The sequence below is a fragment of the Heterodontus francisci genome, chromosome 2, assembly GCF_036365525.1.
Source record: "Heterodontus francisci isolate sHetFra1 chromosome 2, sHetFra1.hap1, whole genome shotgun sequence".
Taxonomy (NCBI): domain Eukaryota; kingdom Metazoa; phylum Chordata; class Chondrichthyes; order Heterodontiformes; family Heterodontidae; genus Heterodontus; species Heterodontus francisci.
This window is the reverse complement of record NC_090372.1, coordinates 78972063-78996541: the sequence shown is the minus strand read 5'-3', so window position 1 is coordinate 78996541 and position 24479 is coordinate 78972063. Positions and strand designations below refer to the sequence as shown.

Below are 24479 nucleotides of genomic sequence, written 5' to 3'. Positions count from 1 at the left end.
GTAACGCAGAGTTCACCCCTTCCCTCCCTTCCACTACATAACACAGAGTTCACCCCTTCCCTCCCTTCCACTACATAACACAGAGTTCATCCCTTCCCTCCCTTCCACAACATAACACAGAGTTCACCCCTTCCCTCCCTTCCACAACATAACGCAGAGTTCATCCCTTCCCTCCCTTCCACAACATAACGCAGAGTTCACCCCTTCCCTCCCTTCCACTACATAACACAGAGTTCATCCCTTCCCTCCCTTCCACAACATAACACAGAGTTCACCCCTTCCCTCCCTTCCACAACATAACGCAGAGTTCATCCCTTCCCTCCCTTCCACAACATAACGCAGAGTTCACCCCTTCCCTCCCTTCCACAACATAACGCAGAGTTCACCCCTTCCCTCCCTTCCACAACATAACGCAGAGTTCACCCCTTCCCTCCCTTCCACAACATAACGCAGAGTTCACCCCTTCCCTCCCTTCCACAACATAACGCAGAGTTCACCCCTTCCCTCCCTTCCACAACATAACGCAGAGTTCACCCCTTCCCTCCCTTCCACAACATAACGCAGAGTTCATCCCTTCCCTCCCTTCCACAACATAACGCAGAGTTCACCCCTTCCCTCCCTTCCACAACATAACGCAGAGTTCACCCCTTCCCTCCCTTCCACAACATAACGCAGAGTTCACCCCTTCCCTCCCTTCCACAACATAACGCAGAGTTCACCCCTTCCCTCCCTTCCACTACATAACACAGAGTTCATCCCTTCCCTCCCTTCCACAACATAACGCAGAGTTCACCCCTTCCCTCCCTTCCACTACATAACACAGAGTTCACCCCTTCCCTCCCTTCCACTACATAACACAGAGTTCATCCCTTCCCTCCCTTCCACAACATAACGCAGAGTTCACCCCTTCCCTCCCTTCCACTACATAACACAGAGTTCATCCCTTCCCTCCCTTCCACAACATAACGCAGAGTTCACCCCTTCCCTCCCTTCCACAACATAACGCAGAGTTCATCCCTTCCCTCTCGATATACAACATAACGCAGAGTTCACCCCTTCCCTTCCTTCCACAGCGGAACTCAGAGTTCATCCCTTCCCTCTCTAAATACAACATCACGCAGAGTTCACCCCTTCCCTTCCTCACAGAACTTAACGCAGAGTTCATCCCTTCCCTCTCTATATACAACATAACGCAGAGTTCATCCCTTCCCTCTCTATACACAACACAACACAGAGTTCACCCCTTCCCTCCCTATATACAACATAAAGCAGAGTTCACCCCTTCCCTTCCTTACACAACATAACACAGAGTTCACCCCTTCACTTCCTTGCACAACATAATGCAGAGTTCATCCCTTCCCTCCCTATATACAACATAAAGCAGAGTTCACCCCTTCCCTCCCTATATACAATATAACGCAGAGTTCACCCCTTCCCTTCCTTCCACAACATAACGCAGAGTTCACCCCTTCCCTCTCTATATACAACATAACGCAGAGTTCATCCCTTCCCTCTCTATATACAACATAACGCAGAGTTCATCCCTTCCCTCTCTATATACAACATAACACAGAGGTCATCCCTTCCCTCTCTATATACAACATAACGCAGAGTTCATCCCTTCCCTCTCTATACACAACACAACACAGAGTTCACCCCTTCCCTCCCTATATACAACATAAAGCAGAGTTCACCCCTTCCCTTCCTTACACAACATAACACAGAGTTCACCCCTTCCCTTCCTTGCACAACATAACGCAGAGTTCATCCCTTCCCTCCCTATATACAACATAAAGCAGAGTTCACCCCTTCCCTCCCTATATACAATATAACGCAGAGTTCACCCCTTCCCTTCCTTCCACAACATAACGCAGAGTTCACCCCTTCCCTCTCTATATACAACATAACGCAGAGTTCATCCCTTCCCTCTCTATATACAACATAACGCAGAGTTCATCCCTTCCCTCTCTATACACAACACAACACAGAGTTCACCCCTTCCCTCCCTATATACAACATAACGCAGAGTTCACCCCTTCCCTCCCTTCCACAACATAACGCAGAGTTCACCCCTTCCCTCTCTATATACAACATAACGCAGAGTTCATCCCTTCCCTCCCTATGTACAACATAATGCAGAGTTCACCCCTTCCCTCTCTATATACAACATAAAGCAGAGTTCACGCCTTCCCTCCCTTACACAACGTTATGCAGAGCTCACCCCTTCCCTCCCTATTTACAACATAGCACAGAGTTCACCCCTTCCCTCCCTTCCACTACATAACACAGAGTTCATCCCTTCCCTTCCTTCCACAACATAATGCAGAGTTCATCCCTTCCCTCTCTATATACAACAGAACTTCCCTTCCTTACACAACAGAACACAGAGTTCATCCCTTCCATCCCTTCCACAACATAACACAGAGTTCACCCCTTCCCTCCCTTCCTCAACATAACGCAGAGTTCACCCCTTCCCTCCCTTCCACAACATAACACAGAGTTCATCCCTTCCCTCCCTTCCACAACATAACGCAAAGTCCACCCCTTCCCTTCCTCTATGCAACATAACGCAGAGTTCATCCCTTCCCTCTCTAAATACAACATAACGCAGAGTTCACCCCTTCCCTTCCTCACAGAACATAACGCAGAGTTCATCCCTTCCCTCTCTATATAAAACATAACGCAGAGTTCACCCCTTCCCTCCCTTCCACTACATAGCACAGGGTTCACCAGTACCCTCCCTTCCACAACATAACGCAGAGTTCACCCCTTCCCTCCCTTCCACTACATAGCACAGGGTTCACCAGTACCCTCCCTTCCACAACATAACACAGAGTTCACCCCTTCCCTTCCTTGCACAACATAACGCAGAGTTCATCCCTTCCCTCTCGATATACAACATAACGCAGAGTTCACCCCTTCCCTTCCTTCCACAGCAGAACGCAGAGTTCATCCCTTCCCTCTCTATATACAACATAACGCAGAGTTCACCCCATCCCTCCCTGACACAACATAACGCTGAGTTCACCCCTTCCCTTCCTTCCACAACATAAAGCAGAGTTCACCCCTTCCCTCCCTTCCACTACATCATGCAGAGTTCACCCCTTCCCTCCCTATATACAACATAACGCAGAGTTCACCCCTTCCCTCTCCTTATACAACATAATGCAGAGTTCATCCCTTCCCTCCCTTCCACAACATAACGCAGAGTTCATCCCTTCCCTCTCATTTCAACATGACGCAGAGTTCATCCCTTCCCTCCCCATATACAACATAACGCAGAGTTCATCCCTTCCCTCCCTTCCACAACACAGCACAGAATTCACCCCTTCCCTCCCTACCACCACATAACACAGAGTTCACCCCTTCCCTCCCTTCCACTACATAACACAGAGCTCTCCCGTTCCCTCCCTCGCACAACATAACACAGAGTTCATCCCTTCCCTCCCTTCCACAACATAACACAGAGTTCATCCCTTCCCTCCCTTCCACAACATAACACAGAGTTCACCCCTTCCCTCCCTTCCAAAAACATAACACAGAGTTCATCCCTTCCCTCCCTTCCACAACATAACACAGAGTTCTCCCGTTCCCTCCCTTCCACGACATAACACAGAGTTCTCCCGTTCCCTCTCTTCCACAACATAACACAGAGTTCACTCCTTCCCTCCCTTCCACAACATAACGCAGAGTTCACCCCTTCCCTCCCTTAAACAACATAACGCAGATTTCACCCCTTCCCTCCCTTCCACAACATCGCACAGAGTTCACCCCTTCCCTCCCTTCCACAACATAACACAGAGTCCACCCCTTCCCTCCCTTCCACAACATAGCACAGAGTTCACCCCTTCCCTCCCTTCCACAACATAACACAGAGGTCACTCCTTCCCTCCCTTCCACAACATAACACAGAGTTCACCCCTTCCCTCCCTTCCACTACATAACACAGAGTTCTCCCGTTCCCTCTCTTCCACAACATAACACAGAGTTCACCTCTTCCCTCCCTTCCACAACATAACACAGAGTTCACCCCTTCCCTCCCTTCCACAACATAACACAGAGTTCATCCCTTCCCTCCCTTCCACAACACAGCACAGAGTTCACCCCTTCCCTCCCTTCCACAACATAACACAGAGTTCACCCCTTCCCTCCATTCCACAACATAACGCATAGTTCACCCCTTCCCTCCCTTCCACAACATAACACAGAGTTCACCCCTTCCCTCCCTTCCACAACATAACACAGAGTTCATCCCTTCCCTCCCTTCCACAATATAACGCATAGTTCACCCCTTCCCTCCCTTCCACAACATAACACACAGTTCATCCCTTCCCTCCCTTCCACAACATAACACTGAGTTCACCCCTTCCCTCCCTTCCACAACATAACACAGAGTTCACCCCTTCCCTCCCTTCCACAACATAACACAGAGTTCATCCCTTCCCTCCCTTCCACAACATAGCACAGAGTTCACCCCTTCCCTCCCTTCCACAGCATAACGCAGAGTTCACCCCTTCCCTCCCTTCCACAACACAGCACAGAATTCACCCCTTCCCTCCCTACCACCACATAACACAGAGTTCACCACTTCCCTCCCTTCCACATCGTAACGCAGAGTTCACCCCTTCCTTCCCTTGCACCACATAACACAGAGTTCACCGCTTCCCTCTCTCGACACAACATAAAGCAGAGATCATCCCTTCCCTCCCTTCCACAACATAACACACAGTTCATCCCTTCCCTCCCTTCCACAACATAGCACAGAGTTCACCCCTTCCCTCCCTTCCACAACATAACACAGACTTCACCCCTTCCCTCCCTTCCACTACATAACACAGAGTTGTCCCATTCCCTCTCTTCCACAACATAACACAGAGTTCACCCCTTCCCTCCCTTCCACAACATAACACACAGTTCATCCCTTCCCTCCCTTCCACAACATAACACAGAGTTCACCCCTTCCCTCCCTTCCACTACATAACACAGAGTTGTCCCATTCCCTCTCTTCCACAACATAACACAGAGTTCACCCCTTCCCTCCCTTCCACAGCATAACACAGAGTTCACCCCTTCCCTCCGTTCCACAACATAACACAGAGTTCACCCCTTCCCTCCCTTCCACAACATAACACAGAGTTCATCCCTTCCCTCCCATCCACAACATAACGCATAGTTCACCCCTTCCCTCCCTTCCACAACATAACACAGAGTTCACCCCTTCCCTCCCTTCCACAACATAACACAGAGTTCACCCCTTCCCTCCCTTCCACAACATAACACAGAGTTCATCCCTTCCCTCCCTTCCACAACATAGCACCGAGTTCACCCCTTCCCTCCCTTCCACAGCATAACGCAGAGTTCACCCCTTCCCTCCCTTCCACAACATAACACAGAGTTCACCCCTTCCCTCCCTTCCACAACATAACACAGAGTTCACCCCTTCCCTCCCTTCCACAGCATAACGCAGAGTTCACCCCTTCCCTCCCTTCCACAACATAATACAGAGTTCACCCCTTCCCTCCCTTCCACAACAGAGCACAGAATTCACCCCTTCCCTCCCTTCCACAACATAACACAGAGTTCACCCCTTCCCTCCCTTCCACAACATAACACAGAGTTCATCCCTTCCCTCCCTTCCACAACATAGCACAGAGTTCACCCCTTCCCTCCCTTCCACAGCATAACGCAGAGTTCACCCCTTCCCTCCCTTCCACAGCATAACGCAGAGTTCACCCCTTCCCTCCCTTCCACAACATAACACAGAGTTCACCCCTTCCCTCCCTTCCACAACATAACACAGAGTTCACCCCTTCCCTCCCTTCCACAACATAACACAGAGTTCACCCCTTCCCTCCCTTCCACAACATAACACAGAGTTCACCCCTTCCCTCCCTTCCACAACATAACACAGAGTTCACCCCTTCCCTCCCTTCCACAACATAGCACAGAGTTCACCCCTTCCCTCCCTTCCACAGCATAACGCAGAGTTCACCCCTTCCCTCCCTTCCACAACATAATACAGAGTTCACCCCTTCCCTCCCTTCCACAACAGAGCACAGAGTTCACCCCTTCCCTCCCTTCCACAACATAACACAGAGTTCACCCCTTCCCTCCCTTCCACAACATAACACAGAGTTCATCCCTTCCCTCCCTTCCACAACATAGCACAGAGTTCACCCCTTCCCTCCCTTCCACAGCATAACGCAGAGTTCACCCCTTCCCTCCCTTCCACAACATAACACAGAGTTCACCCCTTCCCTCCCTTCCACAACATAACACAGAGTTCACCCCTTCCCTCCCTTCCACAACAGAGCACAGAGTTCACCCCTTCCCTCCCTATATACAACATAACGCAGAGTTCATCCCTTCCCTCCCTATTTCCCACTTAACGCAGAGTTCATGCCTTCCCTCCCTTCCACTACATAACGCATAGTTCACCCCTTCCCTCCCTTCCACTACATAACACAGAGTTCACCCCTTCCCTCCCTTCCACAACATAACGCAGAGCTCACCCCTTCCCTCTCTAGATGCAACGTAACGCAGAGTTCACCCCTTCCCTTCCTGACACAACATAACGCAGAGTTCATCCCTTCCCTTCCTTACTCAACATAACGCATAGTTCAACCCTTCCCTTCCTTCCACTACATAACACAGAGTTCTCCCCTTCCCTCCCTTCCACAACACAACACAGAGTACATCCCTTCCCTCCCTTCCACAACATAACGCAGAGTTCACCCCTTCCCTCCCTTCCACAACATAACGCAGTGCTCACCCCTTCCCTCTCTTTTTGCAACGTAACGCAGAGTTCACCCCTTCCCTTCCTTACACAGCATAACGCAGAGTTCATCACTTCCCTCTCCATATACAACATAACGCAGAGTTCATCCCTTCCCTCTCCATATACTACATCACGCAAAGTTCACCCCTTCCCTTCCTTACACAGCATAACGCAGAGTTCATCCCTTCCCTTCCTTACACAGCATAATGCAGAGTTCACCCCTTCCCTCTCTAAATACAACATAATGCAGAGTTCACCTCTTCCCTCTCTGTATACAGCATAAAGCAGAGTTCACCCCTTCCCTCTCTGTAAACAGCATAAAGCAGAGGTCACCCCTTCCCTCTCCCTTCAACAGAATGCAGAGTTCATCCCTTCCCTCCCTGTATACAACATAACGCAAAGTTCATCCCTTCCCTCCCTATTTCCCACGTAACGCAGAGTTCACCCCTTCCCTCCCTGCCACAACATAACACAGATTTCACCCCTTCCCTCTCTATATACAACATAACGCAGAGTTCACCCCTTCCCTCCCTATATACAACATCACGCAGATTTCACCACTTCCCTCCCTTCCACACCATAATGCAGAGTTCATCCCTTCCCTCCCTATATACAACATAACGCAGAGTTCACCCCTTCCCTCCCTAGATACAACATGACGCAGAGTTCACCCCTTCCCTCCCTATATACAACATAACGCAGAGTTCACCCCTTCCCTCCCTATATACAACATAACGCAGAGTTCACCCCTTCCCTCTCTATATACAACATAACGCAGAGTTCACCCCTTCCCTCTCTATATACAACATTATGCAGAGTTCACCCCTTCCCTCCCTGTACACAACATAATGCAGAGTTCACCCCTTCCCTCCCTATATACAACATAATGCTGAGTTCACCCCTTCCCTCCCTATATACAACATAATGCTGAGTTCACCCCTTCCCTCCCTATATACAACATAACGCAGAGTTCATCCCTTCCCTCCCTATGTACAACATAACGCAGAGTTCACCCCTTCCCTCTCTATATACAACATAATGCAGAGTTCATCCCTTCCCTCCCTATATACAACATAACGCAGAGTTCACCCCTTCCCTCTCTATATACAACATAACGCAGAGTTCACCCCTTCCCTCTCTATATACAACATAACGCAGAGTTCACCCCTTCCCTCCCTATATACAACATAATGCAGAGTTCACCCCTTCCCTCCCTATATACAACATAATGCAGAGTTCACCCCTTCCCTCTCTATATACAACATAACGCAGAGTTCACCCCTTCCCTCCCTATATACAACATCATGCTGAGTTCACCCCTTCCCTCCCTGTATACAACATAATGCAGAGTTGACCCCTTAACTCCCGAAATACAACATAAAGCAGAGTTCACCTCTTCCCTTCCTTACACAACACAACGCAGAGTTCATCCCTTCCCTCCCTTTATACAACATAATGCAGAGTTCACCCCTTAACTCCCGATATACAACAAAACGCAGAGTTCACCCCTTCCCTCCCTTCCACAACATAATGCATAGTTCACCTCTTCCCTCCCTTCCACAACATAACGCAGAGTTCACCCCTTCCCTCTCCATATACAACATAAAGCAGAGTTCACCCCTTCCCTCTCTAGATACAACATAAAGCAGAGTTCACCCCTTCCCTCCCTTCCACAACATAACGCAGAGCTCATCCCTTCCCTCCCTATATACAACATAACGCAGAGTTCACTCCTTCCCTCTCTATATACAACATAATGCAGAGATCACCCCTTCCCTATCCATATAAACTATAATGCAGAGTTCACCCCTTCCCTCCCTATAAACAACATAACGCTGAGTTCACCCCTTCCCTCCCTTCCACCACATAACACAGAGTTCACCGCTTCCCTCTCTCGACACAACATAAAGCAGAGTTCACCCCTTCCCTCCCTTACACAACATAACGCAGAGCTCATCCCTTCCCTCCCTATATACAACATAACACAGAGTTCATCCCTTCCCTCTCTACACAACATAAAGCAGAGTTCACACCTTCCCTCCCTTCCACAACATAACGCAGAGCTCATCCCTTCCCTCTCTATATACAACATAACGCAGAGCTCATCCCTTCCCTCCCTATATCCAACATAACGCAGAGCTCATCCCTTCCCTCCCTATATACAACATAACGCAGAGTTCACCCCTTCCCTCCCTTCCACAACATAACGCAGAGTTCACTCCTTCCCTCTCTATATACAACATAACGCAGAGTTCACCCCTTCCCTATCCATATAAACCATAATGCAGAGCTCATCCCTTCCCTCCCTATATACAACATAACACAGAGTTCATCCCTTCCCTCTCTACACAACATAAAGCAGAGTTCACCCCTTCCCTCCCTTCCACAACATAACACAGAGTTCACTCCTTCCCTCTCTATATACAACATAACGCAGAGTTCACCCCTTCCCTATCCATATAAACCATAATGCAGAGCTCATCCCTTCCCTCCCTATATACAACATAACACAGAGTTCATCCCTTCCCTCTCTACACAACATAAAGCAGAGTTCACCCCTTCCCTCCCTTCCACAACATAACGCAGAGTTCACCCCTTCCCTCCCTTCCACTACATAACACAGAGTTCATCCCTTCCCTCCCTTCCACAACGTAATGCAGAGTTCATCCCTTCCCTCTCTATATACAACAGAACTTCCCTTCCTTACACAACAGAACACAGAGTTCATCCCTTCCATCCCTTCCACAACATAACACAGAGTTCACCCCTTCCCTCCCTTCCACAACATAACGCAGAGTTCACCCCTTCCCTCCCTTCCACTACATAACACAGAGTTCATCCCTTCCCTCCCTTCCACAACATAACACAGAGTTCACCCCTTCCCTCCCTTCCACAACATCACGCAGAGTTCACCCCTTCCCACTCTGTACACAACGTAACGCTGAGATCACCCCTTCCCTCCCTTCCACAACATAACGGAGAGTTCACCCCTTCCCTCCCTTCCACAACATAACACAGAGTTCACCCCTTCCCTCCCTTCCACAACATAACGCAGAGTTCACCCCTTCCCTCCCTTGCACAACATTCCGCAGAGTTCACCCCTTCCCTCCCTTCCACTACATAACACAGAGTTCACCCCTTCCCTCCCTTCCACTACATAACACAGAGTTCATCCCTTCCCTCCCTTCCACAACATAACACAGAGTTCACCCCTTCCCTCCCTTCCACAACATCACGCAGAGTTCACCCCTTCCCCCTCTATACACAAAGTAACGCTGAGATCACCCCTTCCCTCCCTTCCACAACATTTCGGAGAGTTCACCCCTTCCCTCCCTTCCACAACATAACACAGAGTTCACCCCTTCCCTCCCTTCCACAACATAACGCAGAGTTCACCCCTTCCCTCCCTTGCACAACATTCCGCAGAGTTCACCCCTTCCCTCTCTATACACAACATAATGCAGAGTTCACCCCTTCCCTCCCTTCCACAACATAACGCAGAGTTCACCCCTTCCCTCCCTTCCACAACATAACGCAGAGTTCACCCCTTCCCTCTCTATACACGACATAACGCAGAGTTCACCCCTTCCCTCCCTTCCACAACATAACGCAGAGTTCACCCCTTCCCTCCCTTCCACAACATAACGCAGAGTTCACCCCTTCCCTCCCTTCCGCAACATAACGCAGAGTTCACCCCTTCCCTCTCTATACACGACATAACGCAGAGTTCACCCCTTCACTCTCTATGCACAACATAACGCAGAGTTCACCCCTTCCCTCCCTTCCACAACATAACGCAGAGTTCACCCCTTCCCTCCCTTCCACAACATAACACAGAGTTCATCCCTTCCCTCCCTTCCACAACATAACACAGAGTTCATCCCTTCCCTCCCTTCCACAACATAACACAGAGTTCACCCCTTCCCTCCCTTCCACAACATAACGCAGAGTTCACCCCTTCCCTCCCTTCCACAACATAACGGAGAGTTCACCCCTTCCCTCCCTTCCACAACATAACACAGAGTTCACCCCTTCCCTCCCTTCCACAACATAACGCAGAGTTCACCCCTTCCCTCCCTTGCACAACATTCCGCAGAGTTCACCCCTTCCCTCTCTATACACAACATAATGCAGAGTTCACCCCTTCCCTCTCTATACACGACATAACGCAGAGTTCACCCCTTCCCTCCCTTCCACAACATAACGCAGAGTTCACCCCTTCCCTCCCTTCCACAACATAATGCAGAGTTCACCCCTTCCCTCCCTTCCACAACATAACACAGAGTTCACCCCTTCCCTCCCTTCCACAACATAACACAGAGTTCATCCCTTCCCTCCCTTCCACAACATAACACAGAGTTCATCCCTTCCCTCCCTTCCACAACATAACACAGAGTTCACCCCATCCCTCCCTTCCACAACATAACGCAGAGTTCACCCCTTCCCTCTCTATACACGACATAACGCAGAGTTCACCCCTTCACTCTCTATGCACAACATAACGCACAGTTCACCCCTTCCCTCCCTTCCACAACATAACGCAGAGTTCACCCCTTCCCTCCCTTCCACAACATAACACAGAGTTCATCCCTTCCCTCCCTTCCACAACATAACACAGAGTTCACCCCTTCCCTCCCTTCCACAACATAACACAAAGTTCACCCCTTCCCTCCCTTCCACAACATAACACAGAATTCATCCCTTCCCTCTCTTCCACAACATAACACAGAGTTCATCCCTTCCTTCCCTTCCACAACATAACACAGAGTTCATCCCTTCCCTCCCTTCCACAACATAACACAGAGTTCATCCCTTCCTTCCCCTACACAACATAAAGCAGAGTTCATCCCTTCCCTCCCTTCCACAACATAACACAGAGTTCATCCCTTCCTTCCCCTACACAACATAAAGCAGAGTTCACCTCTTCCCTCCCTATATACAACATATCGCAGAGTTCGCCCCTTCCCTCCCTTACACAACATAAAGCAGAGTTCACCTCTTCCCTCCCTTACATAACATAAAGCAGATTTCACCTCTTCCCTCCCTTACACAACATAATGCAGAGTTCACCCCTTCCCTCCCTTACACAACATGAAGCAGAGTTCACCTCTTCCCTCCCTATATACAACATAACGCAGAGTTCACCCCTTCCCTCCCTTACACAACATGAAGCAGAGTTCACCTCTTCCCTCCCTATATACAACATAACGCAGAGTTCACCCCTTCCCTCCCTTACACAACATAAAGCAGAGTTCACCTCTTCCCTCCCTGTATCCAACATAAAGCATAGTTCACCTCTTCCCTCCCTGACACAACATAACGCAGAGTTCACCCCTTCCCTCCCTGTCTGCAACATAATGCAAAGTTCACCCCTTCCCTCCCTATATAGTACAGAACGCTGGGTTGACCCTTCTCCCATACAATACATAGTGCCGAGAGCACCCCTTCCCCAACTCGGCGGCGTCAGCTTTCCCTGGACGGAAAAGTGAAGGCATATGAGTGCTGCATGTCGCGCTGAGGATCGGGAACTGAAGGTAAGATTGCTGCGGATTGCATTTTAATGAATGCAAAGATATAATTTAAATATTGTCATGCAGACCCCCATCTGCCAAGAATGAGGCATATTAATTTTGTCATATAAACATTGATTTTAAACTGTTGCTGGAGTGAAGAAAAGACTTATTTATTTATTTTTAAATCTTTTTTATTTCGAGATATAGCACTGAAACAGGCCCTTCGGCCCACCATGTCTGTGCCGACCAACAACCACCCATTTATCCTAACCCTACAGTAATCCCATATTCCCTACCACCTATCTACACTAAGGGCAATTTACAATGGCCAATTTACCTATCACCTGCAAGTCTTTGGCTGTGGGAGGAAACCGGAGCACCCGGTGAAAACCCACGCGGTCACAGGGAGAACTTGCAAACTCCGCACAGGCAGTACCCAGAATTGAACCCGGGTCTCTGGAGCTGTGAGGCTGCGGTGCTAATCACTGCGCCACTGTGCCGCCCCTGTTTAAAAAATCACCAGACATTTGGTTGGAAAAACATTTGCATCCTAACAGACAGTGCTTGGAGAGACAAAGAACTATTTCCTGGACCACTTAACCCAAAATAGACTGTGATCACCAGACATTGAAGATAAGGCTGCTCACATTCCAGGATGACTGCTAAGATGGCAGAATACACAAACTGATGTGGTCAAAACAGCTAGTCACATGACTAAGCTGCTGGGCAACCTGGGGTGTTTTGAATTGTACCACAGGGAAAGGCAGAGGCAACTGAAGCTGGAACTAGGAAGCCTCTCTCTCTCTCTCTCTCGCTTTCTCCCTTTCTCCCGAGCCACCGGACCCACAGAAGGCTCATAAACCTCAAGAGAGAAAAGACTCCGACCTCGAAACAAGTTGAAGCATGCACTGGACTCCAACGAATTGCAAGTCTGACTGGCAACCAAAGACTTCACAGCAAACGCAAAGGACAGTAAATAGAAAGCCATCTATTGCCTCAAACTTTTTCCCTTTATTCTTTTCTACTTTTCTGTCTCTATCTGCCTGTGTGTTTATCGCATATGCATGTTAGCGTGGTCATTTTACATATTCGTAGTCGGTAACCAGATTAGAGTTTAAGATCAAGAAACTTCTATCTTTCTTGTTTACAATCTAAGAAAACCTGTCTGAATTGATTTCTTGCCTTACCAACAATGATTCACTAAGGGGGAGCTCAAACATGGCGATTTTAAAATTAAACCCTGTTGCGGTTAAACCAGTGTTACAACCAGGTGAGAAAGAAGTCTAAGGTTCCCTTTCAGCCTTCACCTGGTCTTACTGTAACAGGGTTTAATTTTAAACACATCGTGAATCCTTGTTCACCGCTTTCCAATTATAAGGCAAAGCAACCAGCACAAACAGGCTTTCTTCGGCTTAAAGAAGAAAAGTTGAAATTTATTAAACTTAAACCCTAATTCGGTTAATGTCTACAGATACATGACGTGCCCACGCTAGTATGCATACGTGATACACACATGCAAATAGAGACAGAAAAGAGAAGAAAAATAAAGTGGAAAAGTTTGCGGCAATATCTGAAGAGCTTTTGTTATGGTTCTTTGAGCTCACTGTAGAGTCCTTGATTAGAGGTAGATCTTGCTTTTTGTTGGGGCCCAGTATCCTTCTTAAACCTTGTCACTGTATGAGACTTTTCTCTCTTGGGGTTTGTGTGTCTTCAGTGGATTCAGAGGCTTGTGAGAAAGAGATGGGAGCAGACAGGAGAGATCTTCTCAGTCCAGGAGCATTCTGCTTTCTGCCCAAACGGTTTGTACAAATTCAAAAAACTCAGGTTGCCCAGCATATGATCTGGCAATTTCTTTTAAAGCAAGTCTTTTCTTCACTTCAACAACAGTTTGAAATTTAATGTCCATGTGTCTAAATTAACATGCCTCATGCTTGGTACGTGGGGGCCTGCATGACACCAGGCAAAGGCTGAGAGGGAACCCCTAGATACCTTTCGCCTGGTTGTAACAATATGTAAACTCAGGTCCCGTCACAGAGTGGCGGAAGGGCTGCCATGGAGCTTCCCCACCTCCGGGAAGATTGGGCCCGGCAATCCCGGCGTTCAGTTTTGTGGCGGGTTGCTGCCACTCTGATTTTCTGGCTCACCCCCCTGCCACAAAGCCCAACGTCGGGAGGAGAACAAGGATGAGGAAATGTGAGGTTATTACTTTGGTAGGAAGAATAGAAAAATAAAATATTTTTAAAGAGGTGAGCAACAATTAAATGTAGTGTTCAGAGGGATTTGGGTGTCTCAGCCTCCCTATCTCTGTAATCTCCTCCAGCCTCAGAACACTCCGAGATATCGGGCTCTCATCTAATTCTGGCCTCTTGGGCATCCCTGATTTTAATTGCAGCACTATTGGTGACTGTGCCCAGGCCCGAAGCTCTGGAGTTCCCTCCCTAAACCTCTTTACCTCTCTACCTCGCTTTCCACCTTTAAGGCATTCCTTTAAATCTACTTCTTTGACCATGCTTTTGGCCATCTGCCCTATGTTGCTAGGTGTCTAATTTTGGTTTACAACGCTTCTGCGAAGCACCTTGGGATAGTTTATTCTGTTAAAAGTGCAATATAAATATAAGTTGGTTTTTTTTGTATTTGGAACACAGAAAGTTAGCATGCAGGTACAGTAAGCAATTTGGAAGATGAATGATATGCAGGCCTTTATTGCAAGGGGATTGGAGTACAAGAGTAACTCAGTGTTGCAGCAATTATATAGGGTTTTGGTGAGACCTCATGTGGAGTACTGTGTACAGTTTTAGTCTCCATGCCGAAGGAAGGATATACTTGCCTTAGAGGCAGTATAACATAGGATCATTAGATTGAGTTGTGGGATGAGAACGTTGTCCTTTGAGGAACAATTGAGCAGAATGGGCCTATGTTCTCTGGTGTTTAGAAGAAAGAAGGGTGTTCTCACTGAAACATATAAGATTATGAGAGGACTTGACAGGGTAGATGCTAAGAAGCCTAGGGGGCATAGTCTCAGGTTAAGGGCTCGGCCATTTAGGACTGAGATGAGGAGAAATTTCTTCATCAAAGGGTTACAAATCTTTGGAATTTTCTACTCCAAAGGGCTATGGATGCTCAGTCGTTGAATATTCAAGGCTGAAATTGATTTTACTGACATTGAAGAAAAACAGGAGCACTCCTGCTCTTCCTGGCTGCACAAAAACCTAACTTGGAGAAGGCTTTGGGGTCGTTTTTGGAGCAATCAGCAGCAATCCCCTTAAGGACCACTGTAATCAATGTTCTAGCTATGTCATAGGACCAATCCTGAGTTGCATAGTAAAGATGCCTGCCTCTTGAAACAGGTGCACACCCCAGTTGTCTGCGGGAACACTCCTTTAAAAATGGCGATGGCTGGAGCGTCAGCACTAAGGGACCAATAAGTGCATCCATTTCATTTTGAGGCCACATCATCCTGTGACCTCAAATTCTGGCGAGTTAAAATCAGCCCTAATGGGCAGAATTTTAACTGTCAAGTGGAAGCCAGTTCAGGTGCGGGCGGAGGTTTAAACCTCCAAAAGGTGGCAAGAGGTCAGGAACCTGACATAATTCTACCCACTTTCAGGTTTAACCTGGGTAGACCCCTCCCCCACCGTACAGCTGTTGGGTGAGGCATTACAAAATGCAAGCAGGAAAGTAACTTTGAATTTAACCCAGCATTTTGGCTTTAACTGCCCGCACACAGTTTTCCTGAGCAGTCTGCAACCTGCCAGGATCAATGAGGCGGGAGCACAGTGGGGAGTGTTCCTTCAGAGAAACGGACAGGCTGGGAAGTCTTGAAACTGAATAGCTGCAGGTAGGTGAGAGGCTGGGGCTCAGAGCACTTCAACTGAGAGTGTGCTCTCACTGCTTGACAGGTGGTTTCCAACTTCTTAGAAGTCAGACCACCTGTCTTGGACTTTTCTCACCTTGATCTGCACTTTCCTGCTGTCAGCCTTCACTGTGGCCTGGGAGCAGCTTATGCAGCTCTAACTTGCACCTCTGATGAGGAACAGAAGGAGCAACACCACTAACACCAGCAGCACCAAGAGCACTTTCTCCTCAGCTACAGGTCAGAGGAGATCAGCACAGAGATCCAGCTTGAAGGAAGCAAGATGTCCAATATAGGGTCCACAGGCAGAGCATCAGCTCTCCTGCCACGTGTGAGCACCGGTGCCTCAGGAGGCTCAGGCTTTCATAGCAGGACGTTGTTGACATCTGCAGCCTCCTGGAACAAGACCTCTTTCACAATGGACCTGGTGGGCACACATTGCCAGTGGCTGACAAGGTGGCTGTCACTTGAGGGCCACCTCCCTCCCACCCAGGTCTCTGCTCTCTTTTCCTGCAGAGAGCTGTAAGCATGAGAAATGGATTGTTTGGAGAGGAGGGAAGGACAATATTTGTGGAGGGTGACTGTGAGGCATGAGTGTGAGGTGGCACCAAGACGGCTGTTCAGATGGGGATGTGAGAAGGTGCCTGGAGAGAGAGGAATGAGTGCAGCTGTAAGATGTGTTGGTCTGAGCAGTGTTGTGCAGGAGAATGCTGGGAAAGTCAGAAACTGTGAGATTGGCACCTGAAATTGTTACGCTACTCACCTTTCCTGCCCTCCTGACTTCCTTGAACTTCTTGAGGCACTGTCTCCATGTTCGAGGGACCACATTCCTGCTGCTCACTTCTTCGGCTACTTCCATCTACACCTGCTTGGTTGGAGAGGCTGGTCTCTTCCTCCTGTCCTTGGCAAAAACATTAACTCACTTCAATCCCTCAGATCCTACAGCAAGATCTCCAGGTTAGAGTCTGAGACAGCCTTCCAGGTCTCCTTTCCATTTCTGTGCTTGATTCCTGTGGCTTCAGTAATGAACAGTTCAGTCATTCTGACTCCTGCCGGGGCCTCTTTAATTAGAAATCCTTCCTTTGACAAGTGCGGTGTGTCATCCTGCAAGCCCTCTCTGATCTGTCGGGAAACCCAAAAGCGGGATGCTAATGCCATAGCTGAGTTAAAGAGCCACAACAAAACCCGCAACTTAATCAAAAGGGTTCCCCACCTGCTCTTGGCCTCCCTGCTGTGTGTGGGTCTGTTAATTGAGATTTCACACAATAAGTTGAAATACTGTAGAGATAAACTGAAAGGGCCCATAGCTTTTTTTCATCCTTGCCTTTTTCTTATGTTTTTTATCTTTGTAACCTGCTAAAAATTTATGTATGTCAGGGAAACAAACAAATCTCAACTGAGAAAGATGAAGAAAAGACTTCCATGTGTAAAGCTCCATATCACAACTCTCAGAAATGTCTCACACTGCCTCACATACATACAATTAATTACTTTGAAGTGCAGTGAAATGCACCAGCTATCTTTCACACAGCATGATCCCATAATAGCAAAGAGATGAATGAACAGTTAATCTGTTTCTGGTGGTGTTGATTGAGGAAGGCATGTTAGCCAGGACACCTGTTCTTTGAACTGAATCAAATCCTGCATCCTGTTGTGGAAATCTACAGTGGGCATGTTTATTTTTTTTATTTAGAGATACAGCACTGAAACAGGCCCTTCGGCCCACCGAGTCTGTGCTGACCAACAACCACTCATTTATACTAACCCTATATTAACCCCATATTCTCTACCACATCCCCACCATTCTCCTACCACCTACCTATACTAGGGGCAATTTACAATGGCCAATTTACCTATCAACCTGCAAGTCTTTGGCTGTGGGAGGAAACCGGAGCACCCGGCGGAAACCCACGCAGACACAGGGAGAACTTACAAACTCCGCACAGGCAGTACCCAGAACTAAACCTGGGTCGCTGGAGCTGTGAGGCTGCGGTGCTAACCACTGTGCCACCCTATGTGTTAGGTTTGAAGAAAATTGCATGAATTGCAGTACACTCTAGATAGAAGGTAACTATTCATTCACATCTGTACATTGTCCAGTTTTCACCAGGCATAAGCAGCAATATGACTTTAAAATGCAAAATTACTCAGAACTGTATTAATGGGCTGAATTTTCCCTGCCCATTGGAGACGGGCTGGGAGGTGGGAGTGCTGGTAATATGGTGGGGGAAAGCATCGGGCCCAACATCTTCCCGCCGCCATGCCATATTGCCACTGGCGGGAAACATGGTGGTGTGGCCACCCGCTTGGCAGTCAATTGAGCCATTTAAGTGGCCAATTAAGGGCCACTTCCCGCCTCCACGGGCTTTTGCCCATGTTAGAAGGGGCTGCCACCATGTGGGGGAGACCACCACATAAACATTGATGGCCTCCCAGCAGGTTCTGGGGTGCGGGGATTTCCATGGCCCACAGAGGAGGTCCCCCAGCGGCAATGGCTGTCCTTGTGGCAACGGTGCCCCAGTGCACCACGACATCCTTCCTACGCCCCTCCAGTCGCCAGGGCCTGCCTGCCTATGTCCCCCAACTCAACTCAGCTGTCTTCGAGGGCACCTTGCCATGGCACCCTCTCCCTGCAGCTGCACCCTCAGCACTGGCCCAGGATCCTGCCACTGGCCGAAGTGGCATCAGCTCCCGCTTTCAGTCAGTGGCGGTAATTTGCTGTCAATGAGAAAATTCAACCCAGTGTTCCTCTTTGAATGCTGTCTGACATATCATGCTAAGCTCCTCTCCCACTCTCTCTAGCAATATCTTTTCCATGTGGCTAGCAAAGAGTATTTAAAGGAAGACTATTTTACTGCCTGATTTCACAATAGTAATGCAAATGTTTTAAGAAGGGTGAAACTAAGACTGGGCAATTTGATTATAAGGTTATACTCCTGATCAATGTTCCCTCCAAGCTGCACGACTGCACAGGAACCCGAAAGTTCTGCTTTAAGATACCGCACATACATAGGTGTGCAAAAAAATTAAAGGGCGTTAAAGGAAATTAAAGGAATCGGCTGTGCACTACAAAAATGAAATTAGAGATATGTTGCTCCTGACTGGCCATTATTAAACACTAACTCACTTGCTTTCATAAAAAGGCCGCTTAATGGTTGGACCAAAGGGTGAACGAGGACTCCCAGGGCCAGTAGGAAGATGTTACTGTAATCTCCCTCAGACTGTAAGCAACCCATCTTATAGTGAACTCCCATCTTTGATCAACTCTCAACAAGTACCAGTCGTAAGTACTCATTTTAGGTGAAAACCCTAATTTGTTACAAAAATATTTGACATTGCCTCTCTATCCAATTCCAATTCTGTGTTTAACTTGGTTAATTTTGTGTATGTGTGCAGGTGTACACTTGTTTATGTAGTTATGTACCCGTGATTAGATTGTTGTTGTGATTACATGTAGGTGAAGTGGTGAAGATAAGATGACCCTCCTTGTGTAATTCATAACAGAAAAACAAGGTTAGAACAGTAGCGAGTGTTATTCATTATAGACCCAGAAATAGTATTTAAAGAAGGAATATTACATCTGAGTGTGTAGATTAATCTATTTGAACAAATCATGCTAGTGCACAAACACTATCGGCGGTGAGCTCAAAATGTGCGGGCTGCACGCCAAAGAGCCACCGCAATCTCCCGCGCGGTGACTCATTTAAATAGCCAGGGCAGCATCCCCCCCCAATCACATGGAGGGGGCAGGCTGTCCATCGCCAGCAATGGTGTCAGCTGCCTGTGCGCAGGTGCTGGTGCCATTTTTAAAGGGTAGCCAACCCTGCCAACAAATATAAATTTTTAAAGACACACCCATCCAAAATTTATCAAATAAATTTCTAAGGCCCCTTTCCCACTCCCCAATAACAATCATATTAACTATTACCCTTTCCCCCCAAAAGCTTTTAAATCTGACATTCCCCCCCCCCCCGCCCGCAACTGCACAAAGTTTAAAGTTCGCCTGTTCCCACCATACCCTCCACCCATTACGTTTATTTGACCCCGCTTCCCCCCCACACTGAAAGTCTTAACTTCTCCCCCCTCCGCACCAGTGTCACGCCGGCTTTCCCCAGACGGGGAATTGAAGGCGCAGGAATGATGGCCACCACACTGAGGATTGTGGTGGGCCTGGAAGATTAAAGGTAAGTTTATTTAAATTTATTCATCCCGTTCGTTTAAATATTGTAATTTATTTCCCGTTGCCCAGCGGTCAGGGGAGGGGGGTGAGGGTGATGCCATGGAGCCTTGCCGCCACTGGGAGGATGGGACTGGACCCTCCTGGTGTCAGCCTCCATGGCGGGCCTCTGCTGGAACAATCTTCTGCCCCCCCTGCCCCCACCTCCACCACGGAGCCCCAAGTCATGGCTTGGTAAAATCCAGCCCTATGTTATGTGTTCAATATATAAGATCGGAATCTTCTCATAAAAACACTGTCGAAAGGCTAAATTGTCAGTGTAGTTCTTAAGTTCTTTTATTGCTTCAATTAATCATACTGCATTCATTCTGGCTTTCTTGAAAATATGATCCTATCAAATAATATTTAATAAAATGAGAACGAGTTCCTTTGTCTTTTTAGATATTTGTTGTAGATAGCGAAGAAGAACTGGAAAAGCTGAACACTGAAAATGCACTAGCCTTCCGAAAAGATCAGAGATCATTATATTTCAAAGACACTGTTGGATGGCTGCCGATTCAGGTAGTGAGACTTTATTTAACTGTTATGTACTCCAATGAACTTTTATCTTGGATCCTAAAGACTGAGAGTAACAATTTAACAGGAATTGTAAAGTGTTTCTCCTCCCCACTCTTACTTGTTATGGTTTTTGTGTCAGAATGATGCAGTATGAACTGCAGCGATTAAAGATCGGTCTCCATTTATCAGCATTGCTGCTGATGCAGGCTGGTTTTTCAGTCATAGCAGAGCGCCATCTGCTGGACTGCATGAATATTAAGATGAAAAATTGTATTTAAGCTGTCAATACTATAAGGGAATTTCAATAATTATAGGTAACATTTTGATTTCCCATTCTGACCCTGCAGTCCTTTCATTTCCCTATTTGAGGCTGCATCCTTTAAATTTCCATCATCTTCTTCCTATGGGTGGAGAGAACAGGATAGAGGCAGAGGCACCATATTCATTTTTCAGGCCTCTTCCTTCCTCCGTTGCAATGAGACAATCTGCTTTTACAAGTCATGTGATTTAGTGGCTAGGTCAAGATATATTACAGTCAGATCAATGCCCGGCTGGCCTTGGCTTCGAACCAATCAAATTTGTAAATGCAAGATGAGGTGGAGGTTTGATGTGACGACTTTGAAAATATCACACCAAAAACATAGCGCAATACAAATTCTAACACCTAATTTTTAACTTTGTTACGACCAACCACTCCAGTCAAAGCCCCCAATCAAAATATATGATTCTATTGTGGTGGGAGAAACGCACTGTTAATTCAACCCCGTCCCTCCACAGATCGCCTAACATATCATTTTAAACTTTCCAAATTAAAGAAAGACCCAGCCAAATTGTACCATCTATTAACCCCCGAATGAGGCAAATCTAACACTACTAAAACATAAACAACACTTAAAATATAAAAAATAGAATCCTTGCAAATTTACGGTCCAATGCTGCTTGAAGTTCTCACAGCCGTCTGATGGGGAAAAAAGGTTCTTCAACTTTAGAACAGTCTGTAGTCTAGTTCCAGCAGTAAGTAATGCTTTCCTTCTCCAGCGATGGATTTCAACAATTAACAACTTGCAAACATTTCCAACAGAATCAATCTGATTTTAGAGTTTTTGAGGGATAAAAGATTGTCACAGTCTAACTTCCCTTCCTTCAGTTTAAATTATCAGAGATCTTTGTTTTGGCTTGATTTTTTTTAGAATTTTGAGAGATAATAATAAATAAACAGACTAAATTCTGTTCCTTCAGTTTAATTAGCTGAGAGCTCTTCTTTCAAGTGCTAACACCAGCTGCCTGTCTGTGTCCTCTGTTAGAAGAGTCTGTTTGCACTATAAGCCAGTTCAAAATTGAATTGTAACAAATGTATCTCTTGATGATCAGTCCCAGTGGCTGTATCCAAGGCAGCGAGAATGCACTTTCTCGGTAACTCCTGAGGCCTGCTTATTCTTAAAGCAGTACTGATCCTTTGCTGTCTTAAAGACACATCACATATTCCCCGAAAAAAAAATACAGGATCATAACAACCTCAACTGTATTGGAGAATTGGAATCTCTTTTCACAGATTGTACTACCGTAATCATGAACTATGAAACTTGCATGTATTTGTGATTGATACTCAGTCCCTCACTTTCATCGTCCGGGAAGAAAAAGGGGATTTCTAGCCACCATGCAAATAAACCCCAAATTACAGTCATCATTCTGGCTTACTGATGGTGAGCTGCCAGCATAAGTCTTGCCAGAAAGAGGGCAGATTTTGGCACGGCAGAATGTAAGTTGCCGCCATGTTTTTTTTTCTTCACAAAGATGTTTCTCCACCTTCTTTGCAATGCTCTGCGAATGACAACCAGGGAATTATTTTCTTCCTCTTTCAAACATCCCCTACATTAAGCTTTGAAACAATGTAAATGTGGCAGAATCCATGTTTTCTGCATTAGTATGTGTTGTGATAGTGCATTGGTTAGTATGTTAAGAGAATATGTCTAATAAGTGTAATCATTTGAATTATTGTTAATGCAAATATATACATCATCACAGGAAGTAATGTAATATCACATTTTGAAGCCATATTGCTCAGTTAATAGCATATGTAAGCAGATGCAAAAAGCTTCGCTATAAAGTTCTGTGTTCAACCTCTATGCCAGCCTTTCAACTGTGTTTGTATTAGTCTAAAGCCCCAGAAATACAATATGGTGACAGCAGCAGTGAATCAGCAGCATTAATCAGCAGCTGAATCGACAGTGGAATTGGAAGCCTTGCCAGAAGTGGTGTGCCTGGACTATAGCTCTCATAGCGGGAGAGCAAGATGTGAATAGTGAGATTCAGAGTGATTTGAGTGCACCCCAATTTTGCCCTGCACCGGAAAAATAAAATTAGCCACAATTTTAGCCCAAGGGACCAGGGCAGCATTCATGTTTGGAAGTGGATTCCTTCCCGCCGTTGCCGCACTTGCACACCATTAGCCGACCCCGAGACCAGGGGCCCTCCTGCCTAAAAGCTCACAAGCCCACACTGCAGCAGCACAGCTGAATACGTAGCTTCTGCTCAGCTCTGCAGATATCGCAGTTTCCTGAAACTTTTAAAGAAAGCTTTGCTCTTCAGGGGAAGAAAACAGTAGAAGGCTTAGACAATGGCAGTCAAATTTCCAGAGATGGACTTGAAAGCACCTGACGTCCCAGGCAAGTTCAAGCTGTTTATGCAGAGGATGGAGTTATGTTTCCTGGACCATGGATGCTGAAAAGCAAGCCATAAAAATCAGGATTGTGGTAGGAAATGAAGTGCTCCCTAGTTTGTCGGATTCTGACCAGAAGGATCCCTTCAAAGTTATGGTCAAAATTAGAAGTCCAGCTCAAAGTGGAAATAAATTTTAGAATACACTGCTTGGAGGTCATGCGATATAGGCAGAAAACCAATGAATGCATAGATGATTTTGTTAGCAGATATGGGGAGAAAGCAAGAGAATGAGACTTTATGGATGGGGAACTCTCAGAAGGTGTTAGGAATTTAGTCATTGCCTCCACTCCCATAGAGATATTCTAGAAAGATCTACTGGAAAAGCTGAAAGGACACAGTGTAGAGAGTGTGTTACAGGATGGACGTGATATGAGGCCATTGTGGCTGGAAGACAATGGGCTGGATTTTAGATTGTCGCCGCATAAAGACCACACTTCGCAGAGCCACCACAATCTTAAACGCGGAGACGTGGAGGAGCGGGTGGTCCGTCCCTGGCAATGGCATCAGCAGCTTTGTGTAGGCACTGATGTCATTTTTAATGGGCTTCAAGCCGTATCATTATATTTAAAGGGAAGTGGTTTATTCAAAGCTAAATTGCTTGATCTTGTCCCTCTCCTACTGCCCCCCCCACTGATAACCATAGACTTAATTCCTTGCCCTCTCTCCCCCCCAAAATACTTACCTTGTGCACCTGACCTTCCCTGCCCCCCAAAGCTCATACACTTTAATCTTTACCCTTTCCTACCACCCCTACACCAATCAAATCACTCTGATGCTGCTCCCCCCACCCCACCCCCCGCACTGAAAAACTTACCTGCTTCTTCCTCTCCACCAATGTCCCACCTCGGATCCCTAGATGTAGATTTGTAGATTTGGCTT

General features: G+C 47.1%; 1 protein-coding gene across 3 annotated transcripts in view; it reads left to right on the top strand.

The window, feature by feature from the left end:
* colq (collagen-like tail subunit (single strand of homotrimer) of asymmetric acetylcholinesterase) overlaps positions 1 to 24479 on the top strand; it is a 250889-nt gene that overhangs the window by 212024 nt on the left and 14386 nt on the right. For all 3 annotated transcript variants that reach the window (XM_068050814.1, XM_068050809.1, XM_068050799.1), the window contains 2 exons: positions 19288 to 19427; positions 20763 to 20882. In XM_068050814.1, coding sequence (XP_067906915.1) covers positions 19288 to 19427; positions 20763 to 20882 — 260 coding nt within the window. The remainder of the gene's footprint in view (positions 1 to 19287; positions 19428 to 20762; positions 20883 to 24479) is intronic.